The sequence below is a fragment of the Schistocerca piceifrons genome, chromosome 7, assembly GCF_021461385.2.
Source record: "Schistocerca piceifrons isolate TAMUIC-IGC-003096 chromosome 7, iqSchPice1.1, whole genome shotgun sequence".
In the NCBI taxonomy this organism is placed as follows: domain Eukaryota; kingdom Metazoa; phylum Arthropoda; class Insecta; order Orthoptera; family Acrididae; genus Schistocerca; species Schistocerca piceifrons.
This window is the reverse complement of record NC_060144.1, coordinates 11,135,647-11,155,213: the sequence shown is the minus strand read 5'-3', so window position 1 is coordinate 11,155,213 and position 19,567 is coordinate 11,135,647. Positions and strand designations below refer to the sequence as shown.

Genomic DNA, 19,567 nt, shown 5'->3' with positions numbered 1-19,567 from the left:
TGTGTACTGCCTTGAGGTTCGCCGCCAGTGTTACGTTGTGTGCTATGCCATCCGTCAACACCTTTATGCTCCAGTCATACTGTGCCTTGTGTTCTTTTAATCGTCGCAGTGTGTGGCCTTTTGTGTGTGCTACTTTTAAACAGTTTTTTATCTCCATTTTACAGTCACCCCGTTTTTTTCTCTATTGCCTTCCATGATGTTCTCCCTTTTTTATATCTATGTTCGCCTTCTTCTCTCATTTGCTGTTTTTAAATGTCTTCTATTGTTTTGTTCTATGTCTTTCGGCATATGCTGCTGCCAGCCCACCCCGATGGGGAATTGAAATACAATAAAGGAAAAAAAAAATCTTGATTTATGTGACCGCACTGACACCTCTGTCCCCCCGCTCGCCCCTAGATTCCAGTATTTGGATCGGCTACCCCCCTCCGACATCAACACTCCCAGTACCATGAAAGACATCACACTTGTCCTCCGCTCCAAACGCAACACCGCCCCTGGTCATGATGGCGTCACCTACCGTCACCTCAAGGAATCCCATCCATCCTTCCTGTCTGTCCTTGCTACCCTGTACAATGTCCTCCTCTCCACTGGATTTGACCCTGACCTGTGGAAGACTTCCCGTGTCCTGCTGTTCCCTAAGCCTAACAAACCCCCCTGTACTACCTCTTCCTATCGTCCCATCTGCCTCACCTCCGTGTTCAGTAAGGTCTTTGAGGCCATCCTCTCTCGCCGTATCCACCGCCACCTTAACCAGCACCGCCTCCTTCCTCTTAGCCAATGTGGCTTCTGGCCTTCCTTCTCTGCTGACGACCAGCTCCTTAACCTTACCCATCTTCTTTCCCTCCAACTTAACTCCCGTCGCTCTGCTATCTTTGTTTCCCTTGATCTCCAGAACGCCTATGACCGTGTCTGGCATCCCGGGCTCCTTTTCAAACTCCAGACCTATGCTCTCCCCATCAACTTCGTCCGTCTCGTTGCTTCCTTCCTCTCCCATCGTCCCTCCTATGTGACTATCCACAATTCCAACTCCCGTACTTTCTACCCCTCTGCCGGCGTGCCCCAAGGTTCTGTCCTTTCCCCTCTCCTCTATCTCCTGTACACTGCTGATATACCCAAACCTCCCCCTCCTGTTCATCTTCTCCAGTTCGCTGATGACACCGCCTTCCTAGCCCTTTATCCTACCCTTCAACGGTCCCAACGTACCCTCCAAATCCACCTTAACCAATTCACCGCTTGGTGCAACCAGTGGTTCCTCCGTGTTAATCCCTCCAAGACCCAGGCGATCATCATAGGCCGCACCACCCGCTCCTTCCGCCTCCATGATTTCTACCTCACCATTTACGGCCGTCCTATCCACATCACTCCTACCCTCAAATACCTTGGCCTCACACTCGACCGCCACCTCACCTGGACTCCCCATCTCCTTACCATCCAAAACAAAGCTCACAACCGCCTCCGCCTCCTGATACTCCTGTCCGGCCGGACATGGGGTCTGCATCCTTCCACCATCCTTCACACCTACAAAACCATGATCCTCCCCATCCTTTGTTATGCCAGCATCGCTTGGATTTCTGCCCCTTCCCGGTTCTATAAAGCCCTCCAAATCCTCGAACGCCATGCACTCCGCCTCGCCTTTCGCATCCGCCTTCCGTCCCCCACGCGCATCCTCTATGACCTCATCCCCTTCCCCCACCTTCTCCTTTTCCTTGAACACATCCGCACACTATATATTGTCCGCCGCCTTGATCCCCCTCACCCCCTGGTGTCTCCCTTCCTCTCCGCTCCCAACCAGTTGCCGCGCCTTTACCGTTGTGTCCCTCCCTCTCTCCATCTCCACACCCTCCATCTCCTTTCCCAACACAACTTCCACGGTTTACCACTCCCGGATGATGAGCTTCGCCCTGACATCTACCCTTCCTACCAACTCTAACCCCCTCTTCCTGCCTCCTCCTCAGAGCTCCCTCTCCTCCCCCTCCCTCCTTCTGAGCGGATTTCCCCTCCTACTCCCCGTCCATCTCTTGTGCCTTCTTTCAGTGTCTCTGCGCTCCCTCCTGCCCTGTCTTCCCTTTTCCTCTCCCGCCCCATGTGTCTCCTACCTCTTCGTGAACTCACGGTTGCCCCTCCTTTCTTCATCCCGCCGCTTCCCCAGCTGCCCCATGCTCTCCCCTCCTTTTCCATCCTCTCTGACCTTTCCATCGGCAGGTCCCGCCTGGTAGTTTTATTCTTCGTCGTGTGTGCTCCCCGTGGGTTTTAAGTGTGTTGTTTCGGAGTGTTTTTAATACTGTGGCCAACTTTTAACCTGTGCATGGGGATCCAGTGTCTTCTCTGTGTTTTACGAATCGCCAACTGTGTTTTTTTAACTTTCTGGTGACTTTTTTAACTGTCCCCATTGAACGTCTACATGTCAGTGTATTTTTACCTCCATTTTCTCCACTTACTCTGTTTTATGTTCCCCTTTTTTACCTCCTTATGTATGTATTCTTTTATTCTTGTTTTAGTTGTCATGTCACTTGGCTGAAGAGCGGCGGATTGTGCTGCTGACAGCCCTCCCCTGCCCATATGGGGCAGGGGCATGAAATCACAATAAAGAAAAAAAAACTTATGTTTCATACCTTTTAATATAAATTACGATGTTCATTGTCCGCAGGCCGCCTTCTGAAGAAGATAGATTTAAATCTATCGAAACCTAGGTAAAGATTACTTTATCCTTTGCAACTGGTCGGCTGTTTTTAATCTTATTACGTGGAACCGTTGCTGTTGCGCAGCTATGTTTAAAATACCTTATCAAAGTCGTAAATGTGATGTACGCATTTCTCCTCCTTACACGAGGCATCACAACAACGTTTCACCAGGTAACGCCCTTTAACTTTTGTTTGTGTATTTGTGTGAAAAGCTAATCATTTGAAGAAAAAAAAAAGACTCTGTGCACTATGCGACTAAACTTCTGAGATCATCAGTCGCCTAGAACTTAGAACTAATTAAACTTAAGTAACCTAAGGACATCACTCACATCCATGCCCGAGGCAGGATGCGAACCTGTGACCGTAGCGGTAGCTCGGTTCCAGACTGTAGCGCCTAGAACCGCTCTCGGGCTGGGCTAGCACTTGGATGGGTGACCTCCCGGTCTGCCGAGCGCTGTTGGCAAGCGTGGTGCACTCAGCCCTTGTGAGAAAACCTGAGGAGCACCACTACTGGCCATTAAAATTGCTACACCACGAACATGACGTGCCACAGAAGCGAAATATAACCAACAGGAAGAAGATGCTGTGATATGCAAATGATTAGCTGGCCTTAGTGGCCGTGCGGTTCTAGGCGCTACAGTCTGGAACCGAGCTACCGCTACGGTCACAGGTTCGCATCCTGCCTCGGGCATGGATGTGTGTGATGTCCTTAGGTTACTTAGGTTTAATTAGTTCTAAGTTCTAGGCGACTGATGATCTCAGTTTAGTCGCATAGTGCACTGAGTCTTTTTTTTTTCAAATGATTAGCTTTTCACACAAATACACAAACGAAAGTTGACCGGCGTTACCTGGTGAAACGTTGTTGTGATGCCTCGTGTAAGGAGGAGAAATGCGTACATCACATTTACGACTTTGATAAGGGTCTTCCAAGGCCTGTTCGAACAGAGTTTAGTTATTATGCCGCAGAAGATTCTCGCATACAGGGAAGAAATTTTTTGCATTTCTCCCAGAATTTCATTCGACCACGGCGCACATGACCGGAAAAATAAGGATGGCATTTACGGCAGTGAGCATTGTAGTTTTGTGTAGTTGTTGTGGTCTTCAGTTCGAAGACTGCTTGATGCAGCTGGAGACACTTCTCCTCCTAAATAAACAATCAATGCTTATTAATGTTGACGATGTTACCCTGGCAGTGGAATGCTGCTGACAGATAACTGTTTAGTGTTTACGGCTCATCTGTGTCAAAAGGGTTTACGTGTACCGTCGCATTCTCTTCCTGAAAACATTGTCCTTCGAAAACACCTGTAAATATACATGAATACTTATGAAATAAACCTGATCTCAAATTACGGTAGTCAACACACGTGATAATTACATGTATATTAATTGTTTTTTACCCTCAGAGTATGGTGAATTTTAGAACCAGTCGGCCTTAAATGACTTACTGAAGTTAACCCTTTCGCGGGCCGTGAGGCATACACTTCCCACTAAATGTATTTCTTTACATCGTTTGAGGGAGTGTGTGTTATCACTTCTGTACGCTCCTGGCATCTACTGGCAATCCGCTGCACCAGCTTTATTTCTGTTTGTTGTGAAATATAGCACCAAACAGCGGTGTTTTAATGGTTCTTGGAACGTATGGTTATCACCAATGTAGTTTCTGGCTTTGGCTTGGGAATTATCTGTCATTTGTGGTCCTTATGAACTATACTTACCACCAACTTAAGGGTATCCTGGTGGGTCAAAAAAATGGTTCAAATGGCTCTGAGCACTATGGGACTCAACTGCTGAGGTCATTAGTCCCCTAGAACTTAGAACTAGTTAAACCTAACTAACCTAAGGATATCACAAACATCCATGCCCGAGGCAGGATTCGAACCTGCGACCGTAGCGGTCTTGCGGTTCCAGACTGCAGCGCCTTTAACCGCACGGCCACTTCGGCCGGCTGTTGGGTCTTACCTTCTGTTGTGTTTCTGGTCTTTGTTCATACTGAACTATTATACAGTAGTAATCATTCACTGCATTGCAGAATTCAAGCTGTAAGTTCATTTCATTTTTAATGTGGAGCTGTTGACCGTGGTGAACTACACTTTCGTGGAACACGCCGGCACGTCATTGTACGAAGAAGCTCGCTGCAATGGCGTGGCTGTTCGTCAGTTGTATGCCAGACAGTTTCGCACTCCGTCTTTGCTACAGTGTACCAGTGGACCTCAGAGGTGAGTACATTAGGCAACAGCAGGAGCGACTGCGGTGATCCACGGCATCGCCGTACACCCCAGTGTGAGGAGACTGTACTCCGTACACAGCAACGAGCACCAGCAACGTAGCGGCTAGACTCAATGTGGATCCCCAGACTGCCTGGCACGTTCTGCGCGAGCAGCAGTTACACCCGTGCCTCTCTCAGGAAGCACAGGCAATTCAGCGACGGGATTTTGTGTCACGAGCCCACTTCTGCAGTTGGTTTCTCCACCGTGTTGACGAGCCCGAATTCCGACGGCAGATCCTTTTCACGGATGAAGACGATTTCACCTGTGGAGGTGGATTCAGTTCCCGCAACAGTATGTGTGCGCTGACGTAAACCGACATGCTGCGCTTGCTTCATGGGTTTCAGGAACGATGCGGTCTGAACATTTGGGTAGGGTTCCTCGATAAGCGTGTGACTGGGCCATACCTTCTTCCACCACATCTCACGGATACCGCCTACTTGCGAATCTTTGAGGGCATACAGCATGGGCTCTCGGAAGCTGTGCCACTGCAGTTGCGTCAAACAGCACGATGGCGCAGCGTCTCACTTTTCACGTGCACTCCGAGATCGTCTGGGCGACTTGAGCAACAGTGGGTAGATCGCGGTGGCCCGACTTATTGTCCTCCCGACTTGAAACCGCTAGACTACTGGCTGTGAGGTCACACGAAATCCTTGATTTACGAGACCCCTGTGGCATCCGCAAAAGAGCTACTGGCGCAGTTCATGCTTGCGACGGATGGCGGATGACCAGTGATTTGACATCGTGTGTAGCAGAACGCGGTACAGAGGTTCTGTATCTGTTTTGACGTTGGCGGTCGTCACATCGAGCCTTACTTGCAAGTGGAGCCAGACGGCAAGCAGCGGTAGTCACAGAGCAACGAGTGCTGAGGTACTTTGCGTGTAGCGAGAAAAAGGTACATTTCCGCACGTGAGTTCCTATGCTAAAGCTGATCGTCATGGCTCCTCTAAAACTCGGCAAAGTCTGTAAACTGAATTTAGTTACACCCTCAATAATTTATTATCACTACACCAGACACCGAGCGACGTGGCGCAGTGGTTAGCACAGTGGATCGCATTCGTGAGGACGACGGTTCCATTCCGCATCCGGTCATCCTGATTTAGGTTTTCCGTGATTTCCTTAAATATCTTCAGGCAAATGCCGGGATGGTTCCTTTGAAAGGGCACGGCCGACTTCCTTCCCTAATCCGATGAGACCGATGACCTCGCTGTTTGGTCTGCTCCCCCAAAACAACCCAACCCAACCGACTACACCAGACAAGTCGTCCATCCGTAGGTACTTAATGTTTCCCATTGCAAAGCAGGGCTGGGCTGCTACTTTATATGTATTTTGTTGAAGGGATAAATGTCGATCTCTCGAAACGTTTGTATGACTCTTTTCCCAAACTTTAAGTTTTCAGCAATGTAGAGCTACATACTCTATAAATTTTACGTTGGTCATTAAAAACTCTTATTACAAATGCTAGCTCCGTAATTCTATTACCCGACTTTTGTTAATGATATTAGTCGCTCACAACTTCACTTCCACCGTTCAGGTGACAAACGTCCAGACCCGGCTTAAGGTCCACAAATAGCTAGGGGCGCCATGCCGAGATGTGCCAGAGGCATGCAAAATTTGTATACAGGACGTACCGTAATGCTAACAGCAATAACTGAAATAGTTGATAGTATATGATAACAGAAGCAGATGCGTTCCAGTAAACATGGGTCCACGAAAGATACGTGTGCGATACAAATGCGAAATGTGTGGTTATGAGGCGGCACTGACTCCAGTACGAAACATTGTCCTAATCAGTGCAAATCTATTTTTGAAGTTAACTTTTCAAATAAATCCCCATCTGAATGGGCTTATGTTTCACCCATGGCTTATCTTAACAGGAAGTACGGTAGTACTCCGGCGCGTTACGTATGGTGAAAGGAGTTTTTCAGTTTTCAAGTTGATGAAGACATACCGCTTTCTCGAGAGCGATTGTCTCGACAGTCTAGCAACTGAAAGCGATACATCGAAGTGAACAGATTGAGATTCTGTTCCGAAAGCCGGCCGTTGTGGCCGAGCGGTTATAGGCGCTTCAGTCCGGAACCGCGCGACTGCTTCGGTCGCAGGCCCGAATTCTGCCTCGGGCATGGATGTGTGTGATGTCCTTAGGATAGTTAAGTTTAAGTAGTTCTAAGTTCCAGGGGACTGATGACCTCAGATGTTAAGTCCCATAGTGCTCAGAGCCATTTTGTTCCGAAAGGCTTTCGTAAGTTAAGGACTACAAAAATTTCAATATGTTTTTATTCAATTGTCAGAATTATACTGAATAATTTTAGGAATGATACGTCACTCTATTAATGTAATATTTCTCTGTCGTATTTTTATATCCTCGTCGGCGTTTCTAGAACACAGTTTATGATCATTCACACTGCCGATGATGCAGAGAGTTGTGGAAGAAGCAAACGTTCATGTGGTCGATGACGGTGTGGTTCACGCGGTGAACGCCTAGCCAGAAACAAAGTCCAGAGCGTAGCGTAAGTCGTCATAAACTTGCGCAGACTGTCCAAATAGCGATCTGAAGCGAGAAATATAGACACAGGCAGAGTCGATGACCCTCCTATCAATGGAGCGTTTCGAAGGCATCAGACAAGTGCGGTTATCATCCCTTGCCAAACGTCCCCACGCGCACCGCCTGTTACACCAGCCACTGCTGCCTACGGCTGCACTGGCAGCGGCGGCTCGTCCTGTGCAGGACCTCTGAACGACTCACTGGCTTGCGCTGATGCGACTAGCTTCGGGGCACTAGCTTTTGGTAAAAAGGTTCGGAAAGGAATGTATCTTTCTGATGGAAGCGCGTGCTGTACAGGACATAAAATCCCTTCTGAGCCCTGCGATCATTTTCATGTTAATAATTGGCAACCAATGCTGTACAATCGCAATAAAGTCATGAGATGTTCAATTGACTCTTTTGTTGTTGATGATTCTTCCGGGTTATATTTTGGATCTATTAGTGACGGGATATTACAATAAGCTTAGAAGAGACCCGACGGCTGTTATTTTGAGGAAAATTAATACATTGATAAATTCTTCTACTTCCATTCCACACAAGGATAAAAAATTTTTGCTAATGTGTGAAGCTAAGTGTCCCAGACTTTATGGTTTACCTAAAGTTCACAAAATAAATCTGCCTCTGAGACCCATTGTTAGTGCGATTGATTCCCCTACTTGTCAAATACCTAGGTATCTAGCTACTCTTCTACAACCATACGTTGGAAAGACTGATTCTTACGTGAGGGATTCACGTCATTTTATTGAGAAAATTGAAGGTCTAACCTTGGCTCCTGAACACATTTTGGTTAGTTTTGATATTGTATCTCTGTTTACTATGATTCCGGTCAATGAAGTTATGGTTTACATAACGGAAGTTTTCCCTGAAGATTTGACCGCTCTGTTTAGACACTGTCTCACATCTAGTCAGTTTCAGTGGGATGAAGAGTTTTATGAGCAAATGGATGGTGTTGCCATGAATAACCCGTTGAGCCCTGCGATTGCCAATTTTTACATGGAGAAATTAGAACAATTAGCGTTGAATAAAGCAAATAAGAGACCATGTTGTTGGTATCGTTATGTAGACGACACATTCGTGGTTTGGACACACGGTAAAAAAGCCTTAGACGAATGTTTTGATTATCTAAATAGCATAAACCCTAAAATTCAGACCATTGAAGTGGAAAAAGACCAGGCTATTTCGTTTCTCGATGTGTTAGTCATGAGACAGACCGATGGCAGTCTAAAACATTGTTTAGGAAGAGCACACATACTGATAGATACTTACATAAGAACTCCAATCATCACCCACAACAAAAAAGAGGTGTAATCAAAAGTTTAGTGTACAGGGCAAAACGTATTTGTACGCCGGAACATCTGGATACGGAACTGAATGATCTGAAACAGGCCTTCGAAAAGAATGGGTACTCAAACAAAGAAATTAATAGAGTCTTAAGACCTAATTACTGCAGGCCAAAGGACAAGGATGGTGCACAACAATGGAAGAATACGGTGTCTTTACCTTTCATTAGTAAGGTTACAGATCGAATCGGCAAAATTTTGCTGAAACATAAATTGAAAGCGGTATTCCAACCTACCAGAAAAATAGGACAAGTACTTCGTTCTGTTAAAGATAGAAGGCCACCATTATCATCTAGCGGTGTGTATAAAATTCCGTGTGCCTGTGGCAAGGTCTATATTGGTACTACGAAAAGAAGGGTGAATACGAGGGTAAAGGGGCACAAGTCTTTGCCGACTGGGTAAAATATATAAATCAGCCGTTGCGGAGCATGCACTTCAGTCCGGTGACCATGTAGTAAGTTTTCTGAAACTACGGTTTTAAGTGCTACCACGAACTATTATCCACGACTGTATAGGGAGGCTATTGAAATTTATAAACATGAAGATAATTTTAATAGAAATGAAGAGGCCTTGAAATTAAGCGAGATATGGACAGTGGCGTTACAGAATCGATAAGTGATTTTTATCTATGACGGACTGTTATCGATATTTACATTTTATCTTTGACTAGTTTTCTCTCTGCTACTATGTGCAAGCTAGACCACGCCCACTTTCCTAGGTATTGAGGCCGCTCTCCGACACTCGACTCGTCAGTCGGCAGGACTCAACAGGACCAGCCATACCTCTGAGGATGTCCAACGTGGTATTGGACGAAACGTTAGGAATAGAAGTGTTCCATGGACCAGCGCCATATAACCCGGACGAATTACCAACAACAGTACCATCCGGTCGTGAAAGCCTTCATTTTATGAATTGACTCTTTTATTAGAACATGTTACGCGTTTCGGAATTACACCTACCTTCAGACATCACGAACTTCAACTCCTACCTAACCAACCAGGCGTCTTGAAGCAGAGCGTATACTGCTTGTGTCGCAGTCATATCTTATTCGACACTTTGAGTTATCAAGGCTGTACGCCTGGTTGGTTAGGAAGGAGTTGAAGTTTGTGATGTCTGAAGATTGGTGTAATCCCGAAACGCGTAACATGTTCTAATAAAAGAGTCAATTGAACAGCCTGTACAGCATTGGTTGCTAGTTATTATTCTGATGGAAGCATCACGAAGTTGGATGCCTTGATCTCTGTGATGTACTGTCTTTTAGGTGACGATCTATCACTGGGACATGCCTCAATCGCTGCAGTACCTTGGTGGTTGGCCCAACGAGTTGATTGTCGATTATTTTGTGGAGCACGCCAGGATACTTTTCGAAAACTTTGGGGACAGGGTGAGTCTAAATTCCACTCAATACTGTCAGTGACCTACATATATTTAAAAAAAAAATTATTAGCAGCATCTGTCTGTACAGGTGAAGTGGTGGACGACGTTCAACGAGCCGGCTGTCTTCCTGAGAGGGTACGCAAGCGCCAATATTGCTCCCGGACAGAACGCTTCTGGAATAGGCGACTACCTGGCGACTCACGCAATGCTCAAGGCGCATGCGCGTGTTTGGCACCTGTACGACGAACAGTACAGGGCTACGCAGAACGGTCAGTGCACTGTCGTAGTTCAGCGTGTCGTGTAACCACCTACACTGATCGTCTCTTGTCTTGTCGTCAGACTTCCTTATTTCCTTACATACTCTTTATTTTCATCTGTCCAAAACTCTTCATGTCTATCACGGTGCTCCAAACCTTCAGGTATAAAGTTAAACAGCAGTTAGAGGCTACTAACCCGAGTACTTTCTAATGATCCGAAATGAGTATTTAGCCTTTCGTTATTATCATAATTGTGAAATTTAAAATTTTCCTGGTGTACAGATTTCTTTTATTTTCTTACTCTCGTATCAGAGACGCACATATTGTACAGAGTTACGACTATATTTCTTTTACCTAAAACGTGGACACTTCCAATGCATTTTCCTCCGTGCAAGAGGCTGGATGTAGACGGCACTGGAATATATGATTGACAGTCCGGTCTTTTCCACAGTTACACTATCATCTTGATCACTGTAGCCCCATCATGCCAAATTAACCTTTGATCTGCCAAATCCAGATGTCATTGACTCTCAGTTAGTCCATTTCTCATCATAGCCAGGAGGTACAGGTTCTGAACCTCTTTTTCAGCAATGGGGAAGGTAGGTCGCAGCTCTCCATACATTTCTATCTACATCTACATGGATACCCTGCAAATCGCACTCAAGTGTCTGGCAGAGGGTTAATCGAACCACCTTTACACTACTTCTCTATTATTCCACTTTCGAACAGCGTGTGCAAAAACGAACACCTCTATCTCTCTCCCGATGTAGGTCGGCGTCAATAAAATATTTTCGTATTCGGAGAAGAAAGTTGGTGATTCAAATTTCGTGAAAAGTTTCCGCCGCAACGAGCAACGCGTTTGTTTTAACGGTGCTCATCGCAAATCCTGTATCGTGTCCGTGACACTCTCTCCCCAGTTCGGGATAATACAAAACGTGCTGCTCTTCTTTGAACTTTCTCGATGTACTCCATTAATCCTGTCTGGTAAGGATCCCAGATCACGTAACAGTACTCCAAGAGAGGACGAACAAGCGTAGTGTAGGCAGTCTCATCGCTATGTATTCTGCCAATAAAAGGCAGTCTTTGGTTCAGCCTCCCTACAACATTTTCTATGTGTTCTTTCCAATTTAAATGTGTTCCTAACTGTAATTCCTAGGTACTTAATTCAATTTACGACCTTTAGATTTGATTGGTTTATCGTGTAAACGTAGTTTAACGGATTCCTTTTAGCACTCATGTGTATGACTTAACACTTTTCATTATTTAGTGGCAGCTGCCAGTTTTCGCACCATTCAGATATATTTTCCAAATCGTTTTCCAATTTGTTTAGATCTTGTGATGAGTTTACTAGACGGAAAACGACAGCATCATCTGCAGACAACCAAAGACGGCTGCTCATATTGTGTCCTAAGTCGTTCATGTAGATAAGGGCCTTGAGGAACGCAAGAAATCACTTCGGTATTACTCAACGACTCCATAGTTGGAACCTAGCTTTCTCAGCAGTGATTCTGTCGTCGATATTCCATGGAAACGCAGTGGATAACTCGGGTATATTAACACAAAAGCTCAGTGCAAAGTGACAGTGCAAGAATTGGCGTGGGACTCATTATCATAAATCAGTTTTGTTCCCTTTCTAAAAATATTAATGTACAAAATTGTCGTTGGAGTGGGATGAACTCAAGTTTGGAAGAGTAGATGATCACAAAGAACGGAAAATAATTTACGATTAAAAAACATGAGACTGTCATGGTTATTCACAAGAATGTGTGGCGTTTATGCAACATCTCTGCCTACAAGTTACTATGTTTTGTTGTTACGCTCTAATGCACAGTATATAAAGGTTTTTGTCGCTGGAACCCACTAAGAAATTAGTGTCATTCGACCTACCCATCCCACTGCGCGCCAGAGCGTAAGAACGGTCGGGGGAATACAAGCTGAATCGTACCGGAACATTGAGAGACAGCTTGGCGGCCAAGAAGCGAATATTTTATTATTTCTGCTCCTGTCGTTACTTGTACGGAGAACTTGTTAAAAGTAAGCCGGCCGGTGTGACCGAGCGCTTCTAGGCGGTTCAGTCTGGAACCGTGCGACCGCTACGGTCGCAGATTCGAATCCTGCCTCGGGCATGAATGTGTGTGATGTCCTTAGTTTAGTTAGGTTTAAGTAGTTCTAAGTTCTAGGGGACTGATGACCTCAGATGTTAAGTCCCATAATGCTCAGAGCCATTTGAACCATTTTGTTAAAAGTAATTACTATAACGTTCAATTAGGATTCTGACTAATCACAGATTTTAGTTGCTATTTATAGCCATTGGTATACCAATAACTAATCACAAGCGAGCCTTTAGCCGGCAGACGCAAAACTGTTACGACAGCTGACTACTAGACTATGATCTATTTCCGGGAAGGCAACAAGTGATTTAATGTATGAAGTACAATTTCGCTTGAAGATGGAATAATTTAGCGAAATATATATGTGCGATCTCGAGTGAATTGTGAGTCCGTGTGGAGCATTTTGTTGTGACTTTTTACGATGTTCGGGAAATAATAAATATACCGAAAATTCCCTGGCTCTGGGAATCATTTTCTTTATTTTGTGATTCCATTAACAAAAGAAAATCAAGTGGAGTCCCAATATTTCGTAATTTCATTTCTAGCAGCAGTGAGATTTTTCACTTTTGCCGTTTCATTACGCAGTGTTTACTGCATGCACGTTAACGCCCGGTGCCGGCGGAGAAGAAACCACCCAGGTCGACGACTGTGTGACATTCTTATAAAAGATGAGCAAGTCACCTGCGTTTGTGCTGGGAGAAGTGGGCGCCATTGTTACTTTCAGAAATCCATCGTATTTGTTGCACCTGGCATAAGGTTTTGGAGGGTAGTGCAACATACCATATGAGGTTCACAATTTACATATTTTGGGAACTAATAAATATTACACTTGGCATACCCACGTTAAACGTTATTACTCTTGGCTTCCCTTGCATGGGCAAAATGCCGTTAAACAGCGGGTAATTTTAATACGATGTACTTTCCCCTTATTACTCATTATAGAAGGGACATAAAGCTTCAAACGCATGCACGCAATTCACAAAAGACGGTAATTTAGTCTTAACAACCTTTCATGGCATTTAATTAACTAAAAGGTTCTTTAACACACTCAGTAGAAGAAGAAATAATGTACACAAGGGTACCAGGTAGTAAGCACGGCTAGGCTCGTGTTCAAGACGGATGTGACATGGATGGGTCAGGACAATGACAAGGACAATATAAATTAAGGGACCTCGTTCCAAAATAATGGTTGATGTAGAGGTTGAACATGCCACTTCAGTTGTGAGGTTCTTTTCATTTTGCAATACTTAAACAACGATCGGTTTGGGGCTCTTACATGCCCACCACCATCAGGTGTGGTATTGAAGATAAGCAAGAGACCGAAGATAACAACTTTTACACGCAGTAGTACAGATGAGACGGTTTATTTTTTTATTTTATTTATTTATTTATTGCCAAATTATAGACCTGTTACCTAATGTTTAAAATAGGTCGTACATCTTACAATTTTCGTTTTTCATCTTTTTACAGTTTTGGTTCAAATGGCTCTGAGCACTATGGGACGTAACATCTGAGGTCATCAGTCCCCTAGAACTTAGAACTACTTAAACCTAACTGACCTAAGAACATCACACACATCCATGCCCGAGGCAGGATTCGAACCTGCAACCGTAGCGGTCGCGCGGTTCCAAACTGAAGGGTCTAGAACCGCTCGGCCACACCGGCCGGCTTTTACAGTTTTCTCTCCTTTTGTTTTATCTACAACATTTACAATGAATGATACTTTTCAAAATGTCAATAATTTGAGGTTGAAATATAAATAAAATTTTGTTGTTTTTTTAAGAAAAATATAAAAAGAAGATAGATTTGTTAGGACCATCACCGAATGTGACTGACGGTGAATAGCTCGGAATGGTTTCTTCGAGCCATTGACGGCCAGTCACACACACACACACACACACACACACACACACACACACAAATGGTTATTAGTAGAGAAATAAAATGAGAAAAGAAAGAAGACCGAGTGAGGTGGCGCAGGGTTTAGCATACTGGAAACGCTTTCGGGAGGATGAAAGTTCAAGCCCGTGTCCGGTCATCCATATTTACGTTTTCCGTGATTTCCCTCAATCGCTTCAGGCAAATGCCGGGATTGTTCCTTTGAACGGGCACGGCCGACTTCCCTCCCCCTCCTTAACCTACTCCAATGGGACTGATGACATGTTTGGTCCCCTCCCCAAAATCAACCAATCAACCAAAAAACAAGTTTCATACAACAGCGGTCGGACTCGATGCGGTAAAACTTAAGTCAACGCCAACGCGACACCAGACAATACAACGGACGACTGCGTGGGTAGAGAAATATGCAATGGACACCAGGACACTTACACTATTTGGTGCGGTCCCGAGCGACGCGGTGGGCGAATATAGGACGCGGTGTATCACCAGCGAGCGCAGAGTGCGGAGTTGCGTACACGAAGGAGCAAGTAAACTGGTAAACTAGGTTGGCTAAAGTACTGCCATCTGTTGATGGGAAGAACAACACTGGAACAACTAGCCCGGCCGTTCATAAGTTGAACCGGTGACTTACATGAAAAAGGGGGGAAAAAATAACATTGCAAGAAAGTAGCACGAAAAGCGTTTAAAGTACTTTACGATAGTGAACGAATGCATTGAAGAGAAGCAGTACAGAATTGGAGTAAAACTCTTAACTGAAAGCCAACGACTTAAACCTCATGTATAACCGTAAAGCACACCAAAATTTTTTCTCCACTTTCCAAGATGGCATGCAAATTTTAAATTTAGTGGAAACGCATATGGCGACGTGATCCTGAATTAGGCTTAGCTACTATACATCCTATAGGGAGGACAGAAAAATCCACCCAGTTTCTATTTTAAATGGCTCTAGAAGTTTCCATATTTCTAACTTTATAGCCTATGACTAAGGCGCGTTATCGTGCGTCATTATCTGTGTCCTTATTAAATTAAGAGTTGTCTGTCATTCCATAATGTAAAAAGGGGAAAAAGGGGAAAAAAATAACATTGCAAGAAAGTAGCACGAAAAGCGTTTAAAGTACTTTACGATAGTGAACGAATGCATTGAACAGAAGCAGTACAGAATTGGAGTAAAACTCTTAACTTATTGAGTTTACAGCTTTTAGTTAGCAGCTCTGTAATTGCTCCTGCTTTTAACGTGTCCCTTTAGTGCTATTGCTGCTAGCTATTCATTGGTGTAGAAGTTTTTGACAGTGTGGATTTTAAGGTTTAGCTACCTCCAGTTTTGCTTAGTAGCGAGATGTTTTTTAATAGGAATGGCACATGTATACTGTGATGTCACCGCCAGACACCACACTTGCTAGGTGGTGGCCTTTAAATCGGCCGCGGTCCGTTAGTATACGTCGGACCCGCGTGTCGCCACTGTCAGTGATTGCAGACCGAGCGCCGCCACACGGCAGGTCTAGAGAGACTTCCTAGCACTCGCCCCAGTTGTACAGCCGACGTTGCTAGGAATGGTTCACTGACAAATACGCTCTCATTTGCCGAGAAGATAGTTAGCATAGCCTTCAGCTACGTCATTTGCTACGACCTAGCAAGGCGCCATATTCAGTTACTATAATCCGAACAGATAATATTGTGAATCATGTACCGTCAAGAGCGACGTTCATCATAAATGGATTAAAGTTAAGTATCAACTAGCTACGTCCGCTTTCTGAATTCTAATTCCTTGTCATGTTTCGGACCTCACGTCAGTATAGTCCTTCCCTCCTCACGCCCGCCTGTGTGAGCTAAAACGCGTGCATTTCGGCCCCCACTCGTAACACGGTGTTGGCTCTTCTGCTAACACAAAATATACGTTCTTTCAACTCATGACTGTGGCACGTTATCGCACGTCACCATATGCGTCTCCACTAAATTAAAAATTTGACAGTTCTTTACTGCCTTTGTTCAGTGTGTTCCTTCAGTCATAATGTACTTTTAACTTCCTTGCTGTTACGGCATATAGTCAGCGCCGGCACGCCAGTCGGGAACGACAGGAAAGAGAAGGCTGTGAGAAGAGGTCAGCCAATAGTACGCTAATGGACCTCCCTTCAGGACGACAACGCCATAGCATCGGCCCGTATGTGAAGACGACGTAAGTGCCGCGCCCGAGTGGTAGCAGCATCTTCAATGTTAGGCACTTGGTTAGCAGACGCACCGTAGCCTCTATCATTAGCAAATGCTACCTATCACAAACTTGTGTTTGTCTATTCTGAAGAAGACTGATCATTTTATATGTCGCCCTTTGCTTGCGGCACATTTATCAAAGTTAAGTATTGTAACTGTGTCGTTGTAATAAAGCGCATTAGTACGTTTTGTTTGTTTGTCTAGCGAATCGACTATGCAGGATTCCTAGACACAACACTTGCAATGTTCTTTTCCCCTTTTGCATGTAATCAGTAAAAAAATATTCAAGTGTGTGAAATCTTATGGGACTTAACAGCTAAGGTCATCAGTCCCTAAGCTTACACACTGCTTACTCTAAATTATCCTAAGCACAAACACACACACCCATGCCCTGGGGAGGACTCGGACTTCCGCCAGGACCGGCCACACAGTCCATGACGCAGCGCCTGGGACCGTCGGCTAATCCCGCGCGGCTGTAGTCAGTAATTCAAATTTTTCTTCCAGTCAACAGATGCCAGTGTAAGTAGGCTGTTTAGGTTTTTATGTTGGTAACGCCACGTACCGATCTGTATGAAAATCACTGTCTGTGCTGTGTGCAGTCTGTGGCTGGGTTGCATCATTGAACTATTCTAGTGTTGGGCAGTTGGCTGTTAACATCGCGTAGCGTTACGCAGTTGGAGGTGAGCCGCCAGCAGTGGTGGATGTGGGGAATGAGATGGCGGATTTTTGAGAGCGGATGATCTGGACGTGTGTCCATCAAAACCGTACATTTGTAAGACTTGATGTCATGAACTGATATATATATATATATATATATATATATATATATATAATGACTTTTGAACATTATTAAGGTAAGTACATTGTTTGTTCTCTATCAAAATCTCATTCGTGAGTATGCCTATCAGTAGTTAATCCTTCAGTAGTTAGTATCTTTCATTTAGATGGCAGTATTGGCGCTCGCTGTATTGCAGTAGTTCGAGTAACGAAGATTTTTGTGAGGTAAGTGATTCATGAAAGGTATAGGTTATTGTTAGTCACGGCCATTATTTTGTAAGGATTATTGAAAGTCAGATTGCGTTGCGCTAAAAATATTGTGTGTCAGTTTAGTGATGATCAGAATATGTAAAGAGAGAAATGTCTGACTACGTTCAATTTTGCTCAGCTGTTTGAAAATCAAATAACGTAAGGGGCTTACCAGCACAATCATTCATAAATTTTTCTAATGGGATGTTTCAGCAGTTTAAAAAAAAAATGGTTCAAATGGCTCTGAGCACTATGCGACTTAACTTCTGAGGTCATCAGTCGCCTAGAACTTAGAACTAATTAAACCTAACTAACCTAAGGACATCACACACTTCCATGCCCGAAGCAGGATTCGAACCTGCGACCGTAGCGGTCGCTCGGTTCCAGACTGTAGCGCCTAGAACCGCACGGCCACTCCGGCCGGCTTCAGCAGTTCGTTTGCCAATCTAGTTTATCTATTTGCTGCTTCTTTCGTGTACGCTGCTCCGCGGTCAGCACTCGCTGATGGTACCCAACGTCCTATACTCGTCCATCGCGGTGCTCGGGATCGCATCACAAAGTGTTGAGTGTCAATGCATATTTCTCTACCCAGGCAGTCGTCCGTTGTATCGTCTGGTGTCGCTTTGACATCGACTTGAGTTTTACCGCACCTTGCCCGACTACTGTTTTCTAGAATGTTGTACAGTACTTACTTTTTCTTTTCTCAAATGTACTGCAGCGTGTAAGATTTGTTATTAGCTTTGGTCTCTTGTTTATTTTCAGTACCACACCTGATGACGGTGGGTGTGTAAGAGTCCGAAACGGATCGTGGCTTAAGAATTAGAAAATAAAAAGGTCCTTACAAAATGGTTCAAATGGCTCTGAGCACTATGGGACTTAACATCTGAGGTCACCAGTCCCTTGTGTACAAATATGCATATACATTAGGAACTTAGCTTATCATGAGTGGCTAAATGCAGTGAACCATATATTATCATGATTGCGTTTTGTAATGAACAAAGTTCTTCGTATTAAACTGGAATCTGCATGTAGAAACTAAATGAAAGAAATGAAAACTTAATCGTGAAATACTTTTTGTTGAGTGATACATCGGAAAGAAACTATCGCGCTATATGTTGAAATAACTCAAGCCTCTACTATCTACAAGTATTATCTTCGTTATACTCACGCGCCTGGACCAAGAGTGTTTGACTATTCGCTATTTTCCGGGGCCCCTTCTTTACTGGAGCCGGAGGGGAGAACGAGCCTGTTATATAGAGTGCCAACTTCTGCCTAGGGCGCTCTGGCAGAAGCGACACATCTCTGACCTCCTGCTATACTCGACTGCGGAATTACTGTTACAACAAGTGTTTACTCTCTGCTTCCCCACGGAACTTTCAAAACAAATTCAGTCACCCACCCAGTCATTCAGAAGTGAACCCAGGAAAGAATATTGAACAGTGGGTAGAGACACGTAATAAATTAACACATTTCCCATCTCATCCTGGGCTCGCTATTAAGGCAGAAGAGTAAAGTCCAGTGTGACTTGCGTGTTGTCAATGCTCTTGAAAAACCTAAATTGACATTTCTAGTGGTACGGGGCTCATCGTACCATTTCAAGCACTCTCCTGTTATAATGACGGTCATTAGTTTACTTTTGTACACTCTTAATATGTTTTAATACATTAATAATTTGTTTGTATAAGTTCTTAGTATTAGCATAGCATCCAAGAAACTGCATTCGCCCAATCAATCTGAGAAGTACGTGTACTATGCAATTGATTTAATAATCATAATAACAATAGACTCGCAGATTTGGCAACGCCACATTGTACGAAACTCAAAATCGAAGTGTGCTGTAACCATTATCGCCTAGCTCTACG

At 44.4% G+C, this 19,567-nt stretch overlaps 1 protein-coding gene across 1 annotated transcript in view; it reads left to right on the top strand.

Moving 5' to 3' along the window:
- Positions 1-19,567, top strand: part of LOC124805018 (myrosinase 1-like) — a 108,096-nt gene that overhangs the window by 47,372 nt on the left and 41,157 nt on the right. The window contains exons 4-5 of the mRNA XM_047265425.1: positions 10,092-10,214; positions 10,296-10,476. Coding sequence (XP_047121381.1) covers positions 10,092-10,214; positions 10,296-10,476 — 304 coding nt within the window. The remainder of the gene's footprint in view (positions 1-10,091; positions 10,215-10,295; positions 10,477-19,567) is intronic.